This window comes from Alligator sinensis, unplaced genomic scaffold (genome assembly GCF_000455745.1).
Source record: "Alligator sinensis unplaced genomic scaffold, ASM45574v1 scaffold489_1, whole genome shotgun sequence".
NCBI classification, from domain to species: Eukaryota; Metazoa; Chordata; order Crocodylia; family Alligatoridae; genus Alligator; species Alligator sinensis.
Window position 1 is genome coordinate 2402261 of NW_005841901.1, and position 14650 is coordinate 2416910.

At 44.0% G+C, this 14650-nt stretch overlaps 1 protein-coding gene across 1 annotated transcript in view; it reads left to right on the forward strand.

Annotated features, from left to right (window-relative positions):
• The window catches only part of LOC106721884 (maestro heat-like repeat-containing protein family member 1), a 66705-nt gene that overhangs the window by 14509 nt on the left and 37546 nt on the right, over window positions 1-14650 (forward strand). Inside the window, exons 9-16 of the mRNA XM_014517328.2 lie at window positions 216-360; window positions 2281-2324; window positions 4023-4182; window positions 4977-5029; window positions 5844-5951; window positions 7542-7652; window positions 9130-9276; window positions 10640-10768. Of these exons, the coding sequence (XP_014372814.2) occupies window positions 216-360; window positions 2281-2324; window positions 4023-4182; window positions 4977-5029; window positions 5844-5951; window positions 7542-7652; window positions 9130-9276; window positions 10640-10768 (897 nt within the window). The remainder of the gene's footprint in view (window positions 1-215; window positions 361-2280; window positions 2325-4022; window positions 4183-4976; window positions 5030-5843; window positions 5952-7541; window positions 7653-9129; window positions 9277-10639; window positions 10769-14650) is intronic.

Genomic DNA, 14650 nt, shown 5'->3' on the forward strand with positions numbered 1-14650 from the left:
TGTCTTCCCTCTTTGAGCCTGCTGACTGTGCTTTTTGTAAAATGCTCAGCCTGCTTGAATTACATTGGTATTCAAGAATATTCATCAGGTTGCATCATCTCAAAGAAATGGGTAAAAAGAAGCTTTTTTCCCCCTAAGAAGAAAGAAATTCGTAGGATTGTTCAAGGAATCACAAAAGTAACAATGACTCATCATCTGCTGCTTATTGCTTTCAGGTGCCCTGGAAAATGTTAATGCAGGTTGTGTGCCCTCTGGAGTATACCAACACTTTCATCCCAGTTGGCAAGGCCTTGACATCTTTGCTTCTAAAGTCAAGAATTGCAGGCAGATCTCCTTACCTGGGGGAATTACACAGAAGGCGTTAGTATCGAAAGAGCTGCATTCAATTGATTGCCTGACTATTTACTATATGAATGGAACTTTCTGCTGGAGAAGGTTACAGGGCTGATGATAGGAAGACACATAAATGTCTAGCAAGGGGCAACACAAAACCTGTGGGTTCTTCTCAAACAGACACAGAATTCAGCTCACGTAACTACCTACACTCATACATACTCATAAGCGTACATAGATTCAAGCAGCCAATGAATGTGCTGAGTTTGTGGATAGCAAGTAGATTGTCATCCATTGACCAAAACTCTTTGTCAACATTCTAGCTTTGAACACTATAACACTATAAATAAAGGGCCTTACAAGAAGGAAAGGACATATGGGTGAAAGCACAGGCACATGAAGGACATTTTCCAGGATGCCATAGATAAATATAGGTTTCCCTTGCTTTATGTGGTAGATGTGTTCCTGAAAAACTGCATAACTCAAATTCACACAAGGTAACAAATAGGGATACGTTCCAAGACCTCAACTGCATTGGCAGCAGGTAAGTCTGCTGGGGCTGGGGCAGCGCTGGGTTCTTCCCAGCGTGATCCTGAAGAGAGGAGCTAGAAAAGAGTTAAAGCATCACACTAGCATTGGTAGTCTACTTTAGCTTCTGATTATTTTAGATGCTGCCATGCATTTACCAGATATTATCATTCTTCTCATTCCACCACCACCCGCCTCAAGCACAGTGCAGCCCAACACCCCCGCCAGGAAGAGCCCAGCCCCAGGGGCTGGGCTGAGTGGTGCCTCAATCTGATACCCCACTGGTGGTTAGGAAGGGAGTGCGGCTGGGCTGGGGCTGAGGCTGGAGCAGAGGGAGTGGGGCTAGGCTGGGGCTGGGGCAGAGGCAGAGGCAGGCACTGCACCGCAGGGTGGGGTGTGGGGCAGGAGGTGCAGCTCCTGCTGCTACAGGCTGCCACTGTAGGTTGGGGCCGAGGGCCATGCCGAGCTCTTCCAGCCAGGGTGTTTGGGCTATGCTGCATTCAGGGTGGGAGATGGCAGTGCTGGGAGGGTTGTTGGGAGGGCTATGGCAAATTTTGAGGTAGCTGCAGCCCACCCCCATAGGCCCCCTCCCAGAGCTACCACCACCTGCCCCAAACCCAGTGTGGCCCAACCCCCTCACTGGGAAGAGCCCCCTGTCCTGTGCCCTGCCCATGCTGTGCAGTGTTTGCCTGTGCTCCAGTCCCACTCCCTCTCTCACCACTGGTTGGGGTGGGGGGGAGGGGGACAAATCGAGGCCCCACTCACCCCAGCCCCTGCTCCTGCCTGTGTCCCGCTCCCTCCCTCACCACTGGGGCCTCCATCTGCCCCCACCCCACGCCCATGGCTCTTTCCCCACCCTGCACAGACTTACCTTTTGCTGATCGCATAAGAGTTAATTTACCTTGCATATAACGAATTTGGAGTATAAAAAGGGTCATTGCATAAGAGCAAATTCACATATACAGAACCCACATAAAGTGAAGGAAATCTGTATATCAATTCCATCTTGAGTTATTTGGGGGGATAACACACTTTTTTTCATTTGTGGTCTCCTACAGTTCATCTTTCTATCATGGATGAGATTGAATTAGTTTGGATTAAGACCCCTGAAGTAGCTAGTGAAATGCAAAGCAAAGTTCATTCCCAAGAAGGCATATGAATGCTCTGGGGGTGCTGTTACTTTGTTCAGTAGTGGTTAGGAGGTTCCTGAATCTACGTATTTGTTTTCTCTTTTGAAATCATGATTGTAAAAGTTTTCTAATTTTATTTCTCTTAAAATGGTAGGGAGGGGATGGAAGGAGGAACAGGGGAAGTGGTGGCTCTTTCTTATGCAATAATTTGCCTTCCATTCAGATACTGCTCTATTTTGCACCAGAAATGCACTCTCTTTCAATGTGGTTCTCTTTCTTCTTTTGGCAGCGCCTGAGCTCCCAACACCTCAGGCACTCTTGCTACGCCTTTTAGTAAGTGATTGGACCTGTGATTCACTTCTTTGGTGTAGAATACTTGCACCTAATTGAATACTATATCATAAGACATTTAAAATTTGTTATCTGTGAAATCATAGTGTGCTGTGCTTAGGCCAACTGAGGTTTTCTTATATCATACTTGATGGTCTTATCTCTCAAACCTGCCATTCAGATTTTTGCATGCTCTTGTGGGACTGTTCAGATATATAGCCATTTCAGACAAAGCTGATCTCCAGTAGTGAATCTGAAAAGGAGTGTCCAGGGCAGTGGTCTGAAGCACTGCCTTTGGGAGAGGGGTGTAAAAATAGCTGGTATCGCAGCATGGTAGCCTCCCTGCCCCATGCACTCCCACTGCCCAAGGTACAAAGCTGTCATGTTACATCTGGTCTCCCATGAAGTCCTCATGAAAAAATTGGGAAAATGAGGCCTTGACTACTTTACCATCCAGTGGCTAGGTTACTGGATCTGTGGTAGGACCCAGAGAGTATTGATTGACGGAAATGAGTCATCATGGCAGAGGGTGATCAGTGGTGTCCCTCAGGGTACAGTACTCAGACAAGTGCTTTTCAACATGTCCATCAACGATTTGGATTCAGGTATTAAAAGTGAGCTAGCAAAGTTCGTGGATGACACCAAACTATAGGGGAGTGTGGTCACACTTGGAAACAGGCTGGCAATACAGGCTGACCTTTCATAGATTCTTAGATGTTAGGGTTGAAAGGGACCTCAGTAGACCATTGAGTCCGACCCCCTGTCCTGGGTAGGCTCGCGAGGTGGGTGGACCTCAATCTGATGTCATTTAATACGGAGAAATGTAAAGTGCTGCATCTGGGGAGATGTAATCCACAACACATGTACAGGCTCAGCAGTGCTATGCTTGCTAGAACCACATCTGAATGAGACCTGGGTGTCGTGATAAAGAACGTGAATAAAATGAACATGAGCCAACAATGCGATGCCATACTGGCAGAGATAATCAAACACTGTCATGCATCTACCGAGGCATCTCAAGCAAGGCTAAGAATGTCATCCTCCCTCTCTACTCGGCCTTGATGAGACCACAGCTGGATTTCCGTGTCTAGTTCTGGGTGCTGCACTTCAGGAAGGAGGTGAAGAAGCTCGAGAGAGTCCAAAGGACAGCCACGCACATGATTAGAGGCCTAGAGAGCAGGTTATATGAGGAGAGGCTGAAAGACTTGGTACTGTTCAGCCAGGAGAAGAGAAGATTCAGCGGAAACTTGGTGGCAGCCTATAAGTATATCAAGGGTGTATATCAGGGCCTGGGGGAGCATCTGTTCACCAAGGCTCCCCCAGGGGAGGACAAGAAATAATAGGCACAAGCTGACTGAGGATTGCTTCAAGCTAGACAAAAGGAAAATTTTCTTTATGAGTTGAATACTGAGGGTTTGGAACAGGCTCCCCCCAGAGGTGGTACAGTCACACATCCTGATCATCTTCAAACAGCATCTTAACACCTATCTTGCTGGGATCATCTGATCCCAGAAGTCTTTCCTGCCCAAGTGCAGGGGGACTGGACCCGATGATACGTAAGGTCCCTTCCAGCCCCTCTGCTGGTCCCCATCCATACACAAGTGATATTTTAAGAGACAATGTGTAGCATTAGAACTGAATCTCCTAACTTTCCTTTCATTATTAGTGCCTTAAATTTAAGTCTGTCTCTTCATTTACCAGGTAATTTCATTGTATCCCTACAAGGGTGGGGATTCTGGGATTATTGCCCTCCAACTGCTTCATGCCCTCCACCCTATCAACTCTCTTCACCCTGTGATGCACTCAGTTTTGGGGCAGCTGTGGACAGAGCACATTCCTGAGCTCATCAAATATCTGGAAGGTAGGGAAGCAGAACATCAAACAGCGAGTGTGAGTGATCAGTCCTTCCCACTTACGAATGGCAAACAGTTCAGTTGCATCACCCCACAGAAGTGATAGGAATATGTGTTGGGAAACATTTTGTAGACCTATATGATCTTGCTCCTGCAGAAGTCATTTGAAGTTTTTATTTTCAATGGGGAAAGAATCATACTCATGGTCTTCTCTTAATGTGTCTAGCTGAGTATTGGGGGTTGATGTCTCACATTAGTGAATAAATACACAAAGTGTGTCTTTTTCTTGCATACCCAGCTTGATGTGGTTTAATTGCAAACATGCTTTTCTTTCTCTCTTTTGGGAGGGGAGGAAAGGAAGGGGGGAGAAGGAGGGAGAGAAAGGAGGGGGGAAGAGAGAGGGAGAGAAAAAGAGACACCCTGTGGGTTGGGGACCAAGGGTGTGGGTCACAGCAAGCTGATTGTTATGCTAAGGGGTTCCAGTGTGAAAAAGTTTGAAAACCACTGCTCTGTTGAACCCAAGAACATGTTTGACAAAAGAATAATTTCCAGAAAGGTGTTCAGCTCAATTAAAAGAGTTCAAGAGATGGCAAATCCAGCTCTTACCTTTGTAATTCTTTCAGTGGTTACGTGGTTTGCTCATATTTCATATTGATATGTTGATAATCAAGCAAAAGCATCCATCCTATCTGGTGCAACTCACTTTTCTCTGACATTCTAGGTTTCCATTGTGTTTTGCTGACTCAGTCTGAACAACATTTATACCATTTTTGCTGACCAGCTACATTTCTGTCCCTTCTAGCACATACTAAGGAAACTCTGGAAGAGAAGACATGGAAGGGCAAGCTGCTTATGGTAAAAGTCAGCCCTCTTTCTAACATCCATCTTCTTTTTCCCATCAGCAGCATCTCTGTTGTGTTCCATTCACACTAAGCAAAGAATCATTGATGTTTCTCCTATTATATGATATAATCTGTTGCTTTGCATATCCTTCCCAAATATATCTACACAGCAACAGAACAATACCAGTGTTTCCAATCATGGCATGCATTACAACAATGGGGGCCAATTTTTTTGGCAGGCATGCCACAAATTAGCCCTGCACCCTCCCCAAGTGCCTCTCTGATCCCCTTCCACTGTACAATCTGCTACTCTGCTTTCTCCTTCCTGTCCTATGCTCCCTACCCAGTCTGCTGCTCTGCTTTCTGCTTCTTATCCTGTCTGCCACTGCACTGTTTGTCCCCTTTCTGATCTGCTGTGTGCCACTTATGGCATGCATGCTGCAACTTGGCCACCCCTGCCTTACAACTATGACTCTAGCAGGACATTCTAGGGTCCTTGAAGATCCACCTTCTTCCTTCCACTCTGGAGTGGAAGTAACATGCATTAGGTCTATACTCGGTGCAACGCGTGTCTGTCAGTATACTAACATGGCTATGTTGGCTGGTGCATTATGGGCATAAGGTCAGGTCTCCATTCTGTCTTATGCTTACATGCACTTATCTCTGAAGTGTCTGCCATAGCTGTGGTCAGAGAATGGATACCAGAGGAAGTGAGTCATCTTGTAGTTTCTATCTCTAAGTCCTAGACTATTTTGAAAATAGAGGGCAGCAATAAGTTTGAGAAGTATAAATATTTGTAACAGATTCTTTCTCCTACCCTCCAACAGCTTTTAGAAATGTCAGTGGAATCCATTATGGATGATGCATGGTCCCGTGAGCTTGTAGATGAGATCCTTGTAAAAAGCAAAAGCTACTCTCAGGGGCCCCAAGATAAGGTCAGTCCTCTATTTATTGAGTGTATAAGAGTGAAACTGTAAGTGCAGTCTTCCAGAGTTGTTAATGTTTCTGGGGAAATGAAAGAATGCTAGATAGTCTAAATTATAAGGTTGGTGTTTAAGAAATACAAGTTAGAGTTCTTTTGCTTTATTTTGTATTAGAATTTGTAAATTTCTATTTGACTTCTGTTGACTTTAGTCATATGTTTAAATCAAGCAGATACTTAAGCACTTAGCCTCTTCTCATTCTATGCTTTTTTTAAATATACTTCTGCCATAACCGTTGCATAATGACCCACTAAAAATCTCTATAGAATATTGTATGCTGCATAAAATGCTAATAATTCACCATTTATGGTCTATGCTGGATGGGAAAATCTGCTTTTCAAGAGCAATATTCCCCTCCCACTGTCTTCTTGCCTACATTTCTCCAACTCTGGATCCAGATCCTCTGATAGTATTAGACAGCATATTCTCAGAATAGTCATTGGAAGTGCTGAACGCTTGATAGCTCATAAAAACCAGGGCCCTGATTTTCCTGGTTATGTATGGAATTATGGGCCTGCTTTGAAACATGCACTAAAATCTCAGCTTCAATAAATAGATGATGATAGTGATGTGGAAAAGCTACGTTCCAAATACTATCTGTGATGATGGCCAGGTGCAATCTTCAAAGCAGTAATATTTCACTGTTATATACATGAAGAGAATCAAAATTTTCATTTTGCAGAGTTGTAATGTACCATAATACTGTCCATCAGATAGTAAAGAAATCAGTCAGATAGTATCTAGCCCTTATTACCTCTGCCATAAACTACCATTCCTTACTGTCAACCAAATGGTGACCAATTTTTTTGAAAACACATAAGGTATTATCTTGAATCTGAATTATTTTTCCCAAATATCAACCTGTCAGTATGAGCGAGGAACAAGGCCATCAGCATCAATAGAAAATGGTTTGGAGGAACTAATTTTTGTTCCATCAAGACAGGACAGTGCAAACTATGATCTCCAAAACTACTAACAGGAATGACATTTGTTCTAGTGTATTTAATGAGAATGTCATTTTTTGTAGTATTTCCCATATAAATTTTATGGGACAGTATTACGGGTATCCAGAAGCAAAGAGTTTGTGAGGGAATATCTCATCATCATTCTGCAAACTTCTCATCAAGAAGAAGCTGAGAGAGAGGTGAGGATAGCTGAGGGATTAGGCAATGAATCTTTGTGGGGAAGGAAGGGAACAAGAAGAATTTCCAAACACTGCACTGAAGAGGAGGACTGCAAATTATTGTGGAGCCCTCAAATATCTCTGCAAGCATCGGAGTGGGAGAAATTGACTAATCTTAGGGTCAAGGAGGGAGAAGAGAAAGGTATAAAGTAGCTATCAAAGATCTCCCATGAGACTGGAGGGAGAAGGAGGGTAATGATGGAAGACCATGCCTCCTTGCCTGAAAGGGGAATGAAAAGGAAGGTCCGTGAAGGTCTTCACAGTTTGAGAAGGGAAGTGAGGGAGCCAGGGTAAGGACTGCAGGTGAGGATCATGGAAAAAGAAATAGTTCTATGCTGAGGCATGACTCTGTGTTTTAGGGGATTGCTTCTGCCATCAGTCTCACAGCTACTCGCCACCTCAATGACACCTTAGTGGTGCTGCAGGAATTCAGTAACCAGCTGATCCCAGAGGAAGGTTCACCCAATGAGGTACAGCTCGACTGCTGTGTTTTGTGAAACTGCTTCTCAGGCTTAGCTTGCAAGGCATGCTTTTCTATGTTTGCCTCTTTTCAGTGACATTTCTGGGGTCAAGTATGCAGGCTTCATGGTACAAGGGAAAGTGAAGTCTTTTATCACTATGAGTTGCACTTGCAAAACGGACATTGCACTGCCTGATGTGTGATCTGGGTTGGGAGTGAGGTATTCTAGTCGCAGTAAAACTTGGGAAACATGTGAGTCCATGAGACCCAGAACTGCATCAGCTCTGCTTTCTGAACACACTCTCTTCATGAGCTGTTTGGAGCAGGAAAGAAAAAAAGATGCAAGGCACAGGGTGTTAGAGTTAAGGCTATTGGGGGAACCTGAATTTCCTGACTCTGCAAGATTAAAATCTCAACCTCTGGGTCTCATTGATACAAATTGTGGACCCTATCCTCAAGTCTTTCTCCTGAAACTATTCATATGAGCAATCTCCCTGGAATTATGGGGCAGGAACAAGGAATTATGGAGCTGGATCTTATCAAATGCCATAAGTGAGAAATGTTGCCATATTGCCTTGGAAGAAGCCACTTGAGTGTGTCGGTATCACAGCCTCTACCAGGAGAGGATGCTGCTTAGCTCTGAACCTGTCCTGATATTTAAACTCCTCTCTTCTCAGAGATGGTGGGGGAGGCATTCATAAGTGGATGTTTCCTTTCCAAGTATTTATCTCTGGTGAATTCCTCCCTCATGAGTCTTTAAACCAAAATTACATGTCTTTCCAAAAGTCTGGCTTAGATTCCCTCTACTGTTGCTCGCAAGTTACAGGGCTCAGTAATATTCTCTGTTAGGAAGGAAGAATGATTCTTCCTCCACTGCCATAGTCACGGGGTGAAATCCTATAGCCTGTGCCATGGGTGCTCAACCTCTGCCCTGTGGGCCAAATACGGCCTGCAGAGCCATTGCATCTGGCTCACGGGGCTCCCCGCGAGCCACCCTCCACCCTCTAAGTTCCCAAACCCTCTCCCCCAGCATAGCCATATTCAGGCCAGGCCTTGCCCCTCCCCTCGGTAGCACTGGATTGGGGCTGGGTCATGGCCCTGTCATCCCCATGGCCCAGGCTGCTCCCCTACCATCCCTGCCACCTCTTTGTGGCCAGATGGGGCCCTGCTATGTCTGCCCCCAGCACCAGATCAGGGCCACTAGTCATATCCGGTCCATGGGCTGACCAGGCACTGCCCATCTAGCCCGCCAAGGAAAAAGGTTGAGTATCACTGGCCTAGGCTACTTGAGACGTCAGATCAGGTTATCATAATAATCCTTTGTGGCCTCCAACTCACGTGCTTCTCTACAGGTTCTCTCTCAGTCTATAGAAAGTTGTCTAAAACTTAAGGATTGCAGCAGTTCTGTGGCGAGGGAGGTGTGAGATCATTCATGAGAGGAAGTGATCTCAAAGATGAGTCTGTGTCTGTCTCCCTTTCTGTTACAGCAGAATGAATGGAGGAGGTCATTCAGCACACTCCATCTTTGCTATGACCAAGTGGCCATGAAAACAAAGGACAGTATCCTGCCCGTGGTGGACAACATTCTCTTCCAAATGTTACACCACTTCCGCCGCTGCACTGCCTCAGCCATGGTACTGTGTACAGGACTAATTGCTATGGGTTCCTTACTCATTCCTAAACTTCTGAGGTCCTAAGGTTGTAGCAATCTGAGGTACTAAGGTTGTAACAATCTTGTCTGTACTAGAAATTTGACTCATGGGGCTTTAAACATCATTGTATTATGGCTTGAGTTGCCAGAATACTTGAATATTCTGAAAAGCAGACCTCCTGGGTCTGGCACCCCACAACTCACCTTCAAAATGTGGCTACAAAGCTTTCCATGCTGAATTCTGAAGGAAGACTTACTCTCATGTAATTCCCAGGGCAAGGATTTCTGCTTTGGTGGTAAGAAAAGCAGTTCTAAGAAAAGATAAAATTCCCTGCTCACTTCTTCAATGCCCGTGACCATCCTTGCATGTCCATGGGTAGCTCTGAGATTAAAATGAGACTGACAGTAACATTATCAGTTCAGTGGGTTTATGAAGTGATGTCCAAATATAGTGATCTTGCTTGTTCTCCTTTTTATGAGAGTTGGCATCAGGGAAAAGAGGGTATTTTGTGATTTTAGCTTTATGACAGTCTCATGGCAGAAGTTGGTTTATGAGTTTTTTTGGCTTAGAAGCTGCAGAAAAGTTTGTTAAATATCCCTTTTCATCTGATCAAAGGAATTAAGGGACTACATATTTTTACAACTATGAGATCAGACCAGTTGCACCCTGTTTATTTCTTATTTATTTTAAATTCTAAAACTTACCCATGATGTAGTTGGGGGTTTTCAGACTCTTATCCCAATGTCCAAAGTAACTCTTTTCACCACAAAATGATTAATTACAGCCTTAATGGAAAGTTCTATTTCCCATGAGAACTAAACTAAATGATAGTATGGACAGACTAAATACGTTTGAGCCTTTTTTCTACATTCCTGGTTTTCCTGCATCTAGAAAGGATCCTGGCTTGTGACTGTCTTTTAATGTTAAATATCAGTAGGTTGTAAGGTTTCAGCACATAATAATTACTCCTTATCTACTGGCAAGAAAGGAGACCAGGCATTGGCTATTAGGTGAGGTGTTTTTAAAATACAGGTGGTGGGAGCTGGATACAGGATACTGTATTTTGACATGACCCAGGAGGCCTTGCATAAACTAGGGTGTAAACGTGCAGTGCTAGATCACAATAACTTACTTGATCTAATCAGCACATTCTAAAACTGAAACCAAGACAAAGGCACAGTACTTTTGAATATGGAAAACTGTAGCCAGTTGGAAGCTACTCAGATCTAATGTCTCACCTTTATATCCTAGTCTAGATAAGGTCTCAGCTGCTTTACTTCTCCTGGTATTGAGCTATCATTAATGCATTAAACTGTTATTTTCTTTGTTCCTGGGAGGGGTTTAGGATCTAAGTCTAAAGCTGAGCTTTCTGAGATCAATGGCTACATTCACAAGAACAGTGGGTGACATTGCCCACACAGTAAAAGAAACCCATGAGTTCTCACAGAAAGCAGTGATTGCAGCATTTATGATGGTGAGTAAAATTTGCAAAAGGACCAACTTCTGCTCTCATTTCTATTGGTACAAATCTTGGAGTAACCAAGCCAGGTTTGCTAACTGTCTGTAAACTTATGACTATTTCATAAATAACGAGGTTGAAAATGCCTGTCTGTAAATTCCATAAAGACACTGCACCATCCATAAATCAGGAAGCACAAACACCCCTGCAAAATCAACTCCCTAATAGCATGGAACGTCTGAAACTCCATGGTTGGAAAACAAGCTAGCTGCATTTTTTAAGCATAGCAGTACCACCTGACATCTGAGTAGGAGTGCAGTACCCTAAGGTAGCTCTTCTCAGGTCTTTATGGTGTTGGTGTTGCTCCTGGTGCTGCCTCTGATCTGCCTATAACATGACTGGGTAGCAGGTAGGCAGACAGTAGGTTTTCTTGGGGCAGTCTGTGCTGGGATGAGGGGAATGGGGCTGGTGAGAGTAAGGCTGGGGGTGGCTGGGCAGATAGTGTGGTGTGGGATGCAGTTGGAGGTACAAGGGTTTGGGGGGAAGCAAGGGACCCTAGAGATGGGGGGCAGCATGGTATGGGGTGAAGTCAGTAGTACCAGGGTATGGGCATGAGTAGAGGCCCTCTGGGGTGGGTGCAGCACTGTGTGGGGTGCTGTCAGGCATACGAGGATATGGGGGTGAGTAGGTGACCTCTGGGGTACACAGCATGGTATGGGGTGCAGCTGGGGATACCAGAGGTGGGGGTGAGTAGGAAACCCCTGGGAGGGCAGCATGCTGTGGGATTCAGTCAGGGATACAAGGGTATGGGGGCGAGTGGGGAACCCCTGAAGTGGGGGCAGCACAGTGTAAAATCATGGCTGTAGTCAAGTAGGGTTACCACCCCAAGAACCACTTGACATTTTGTTTTTACCAATAATCTCCAATTTTTTTTATGGTTTGAACCCAGCCTTTGTCCAGGGTCTAACAGAAGGGTTACATTTACATTATATAAAACGTGTCAGCAAAAAAGGTTAGTCATCAGTAAAAACTTTGCAGATTGTCAGTAAAAAAAAATGCCTTGGGTTGGCAACCCTGAACCTTGCTGGTTGAGGAAAAGGCTGGTTTGGAGGTTACGAAATTCAGGAACAAGAAAAGAATGCAACAGGCAGTTCGAAAAAAGAGCAGCCAGGGGTATCTATAGGAGCCCCAAGCCAGGGGCAGCATTATATTTAAGGGAATAAAGGGGCCTGTGAAAGGACTTACATTATTAATCCAAAGCATTGTGACTTGTAGATTTCTTATCTGATGTTACATGTGTCCTTGGGCTCGTGACATAAATTGCAATATGATGGAACAAACCAGTTCTGTCTTTTTTTTTTTATTTAATTTTTTTAAGAAGGATAAGTATGCAAATATGCATTTAAGCAAGTATATTACTCAGCTAATTTCCTGCAATTTCACTAAGCTAATTAAAGATGGAACAATGAAATGATCAAATTAAGGGCACAATTAAAAATAATTTGATAGATTCAAATTAACAAATCTCCAAGATAATACAAAAGGTACTCATTTTGAATCATAATGTTAATAAAAGGAATATTTTTGTGTCAATCTTAGGTTGAAGGAGTTGGCTTCTTTCCATCTAAGACCCTACCCAATTAACTGGTGAAAGATGGAAATAACCCTCCATAAGACCTAAGGCCCAAATCAAAGCCCTTCTTTAGATGGGTAAATAGCATTCAAGCTGCTAAAGTTAGCCACGTAAGCAGGATTTTTGGCCACTTATGTGGATGTGAGATGCTGTTCCACACAGGAAGTCATGTCAAGTCCATGTAAGTTACATGAAGGAGGTGGGCCTTCTCACTAATACATCAGTGGTTATGGAATTTGCCTAGGGAGAGGGGAGGCCCAGGTTCTCCCACTCTCCAGCAAAGAACTGTAATAACCAGGCTGTAGGTGAGGCAGGGCCAAGAGCACCCTTTTGAAGCTGGTCTAATGGGCAGCTAAGAGAAAACATGGGGCCAGAAGGAGAAGGAGCTGGAGGGAGCTTGGCTCAATGTGATGGGTAGTGCCCTGGAAGGAAGAGTGCCTTGGTTTCTACCCTGGCTTTTGCCCTGAGTGATGTTAGTATATATTTTGCATTTAATATTTATTGGATAAAATGAATAGAATGCAGCTAAATAGCTTCAACCCCCCTGCAAGGAAAGCAGGGGCTTGCATTTAAATAATAGCAATTCTACCTAGCCCATGTTCTTATGGAACAGTGTCAAAAGCTTTATTAAAATCCAGATATACTATGTCCACTGGATTCTCCTTATTTGTTACTTTGTCAAAAAGGAAATCAGGTTGGTTTGGCATGATTTGTTCTTAATACATCCGCCTTGGCTGCTAATATTCACACTAACTTTCATATACATACAAATTGATTATTTTATAATTTGCTCTGCTAACTTCCCAGGAGTTGAAGTTAGGCTGACTGAAGGGATACAGTTAGAAGGGGTACAGTTTAAAGTTCAAAGAAAAAAAATTTTGTGAGCTTCTCTGGAAGGAACAAAATTAATTAATATATATGGTTGTAAGAATATATGAATGTTCTGCAATTTGTTCCAGTAAGTTCCTAGGAACTGAAGGCAGTCTGACCAGTCTATAATTCCCCAAGTCCTCCCGTTTCCCTTTTTTAAAAGATGGACACTATTTTAACCCTTCTTCAGTGCTTTGTGACCTTGCCTATTATCCATTAGTTTGCAAAAATTATTTTCAGTGGCTCTAAGATGTCCTCAACTAGTTCTTTCACTATCCCAGATGGAATTCCAACAGGTCCTGCAGTCGTTAGCATACTGAAAGTCAGTGATGGCAGTCTTGGTAGTTTTCATTTTGCTGTGGAGGTACTGCAGGTTGAAAAGCTGACCACCCATTTGCTACTCAACCTCAATTCCAGGAGGAAGGTGGTCACAGATGAGAAACAAAATCACAGCAAGATAGATGGAAAAAAGAGTTGGGGTGATGACACAACCCTGCTTGACACCAATGCGAATGGTAACTAGATCCTTCTCTCATCCATTGCAAAGGACTGTGCTGGTCATCCCATTATGGAGTAACCTGAGGACACTGATGAACTTCAGTGGACAACTAAACCTAGCCAGCACCTTCCTTAAGGCTTCACAATTGATGGAGAGGTCAATGAATGTCATAAACAGCACCTGGTGGTGCTCTCTATACTTCTGGATCTGTTGTGAAACAAAAATCATGTCAGTGGTACCCCAATATCATCTAAAGCCACACTGGGATTCTGGAAGGACATCTTCAACAATGGAGAAGAGGCGATTCAGAAGGATGTAAGAATCTTCCCAACAGTGGAAAGGCAGGCAATGTCGCAGTAGTTCCCACACACTGACTTATCCCCTTTCTTGAAGATGGTCACAATGTTGGCATTCTTTAAGTAAGGTGGAACTTCCTTACTAACCCATATTTTGATGAGTTGGTGAAATTTGTGCATTAGTGCTGTTTCAACAACTTTGAAGACCTCTGTGGGGATGCTGTCTGGGTCTAGCACCTTATTGTTCTTTGTCTGAGTGATAGCACACCAGACTTCCTTGAAGGTAGGGGATCAGCAAGTGGTTCATAGTATCATAGTACTTAGGGTTGGAAGGGACCTAAACAGATCATCAGGACCGACCCCCTGCCCCGGACTCAATGGGTGCCAGGATCATCTCACCCCAGCCAAATATCTGTCTAGCCTCCTCTTGAAGACCCTCAAGCTAAGAGAGAGTATCACCTCACTTGGGAGCCCATTCCAGAGCCTGGAAGCCCTAACTGTAAAGTAATGTCTCCTGATGTCCAGCCTGAACCTTCTCTCTAACAATTTGTAGCTGTTATTCCTAGTAACCCTGGGTGGTGCCCGGGGGAACAGAGCCT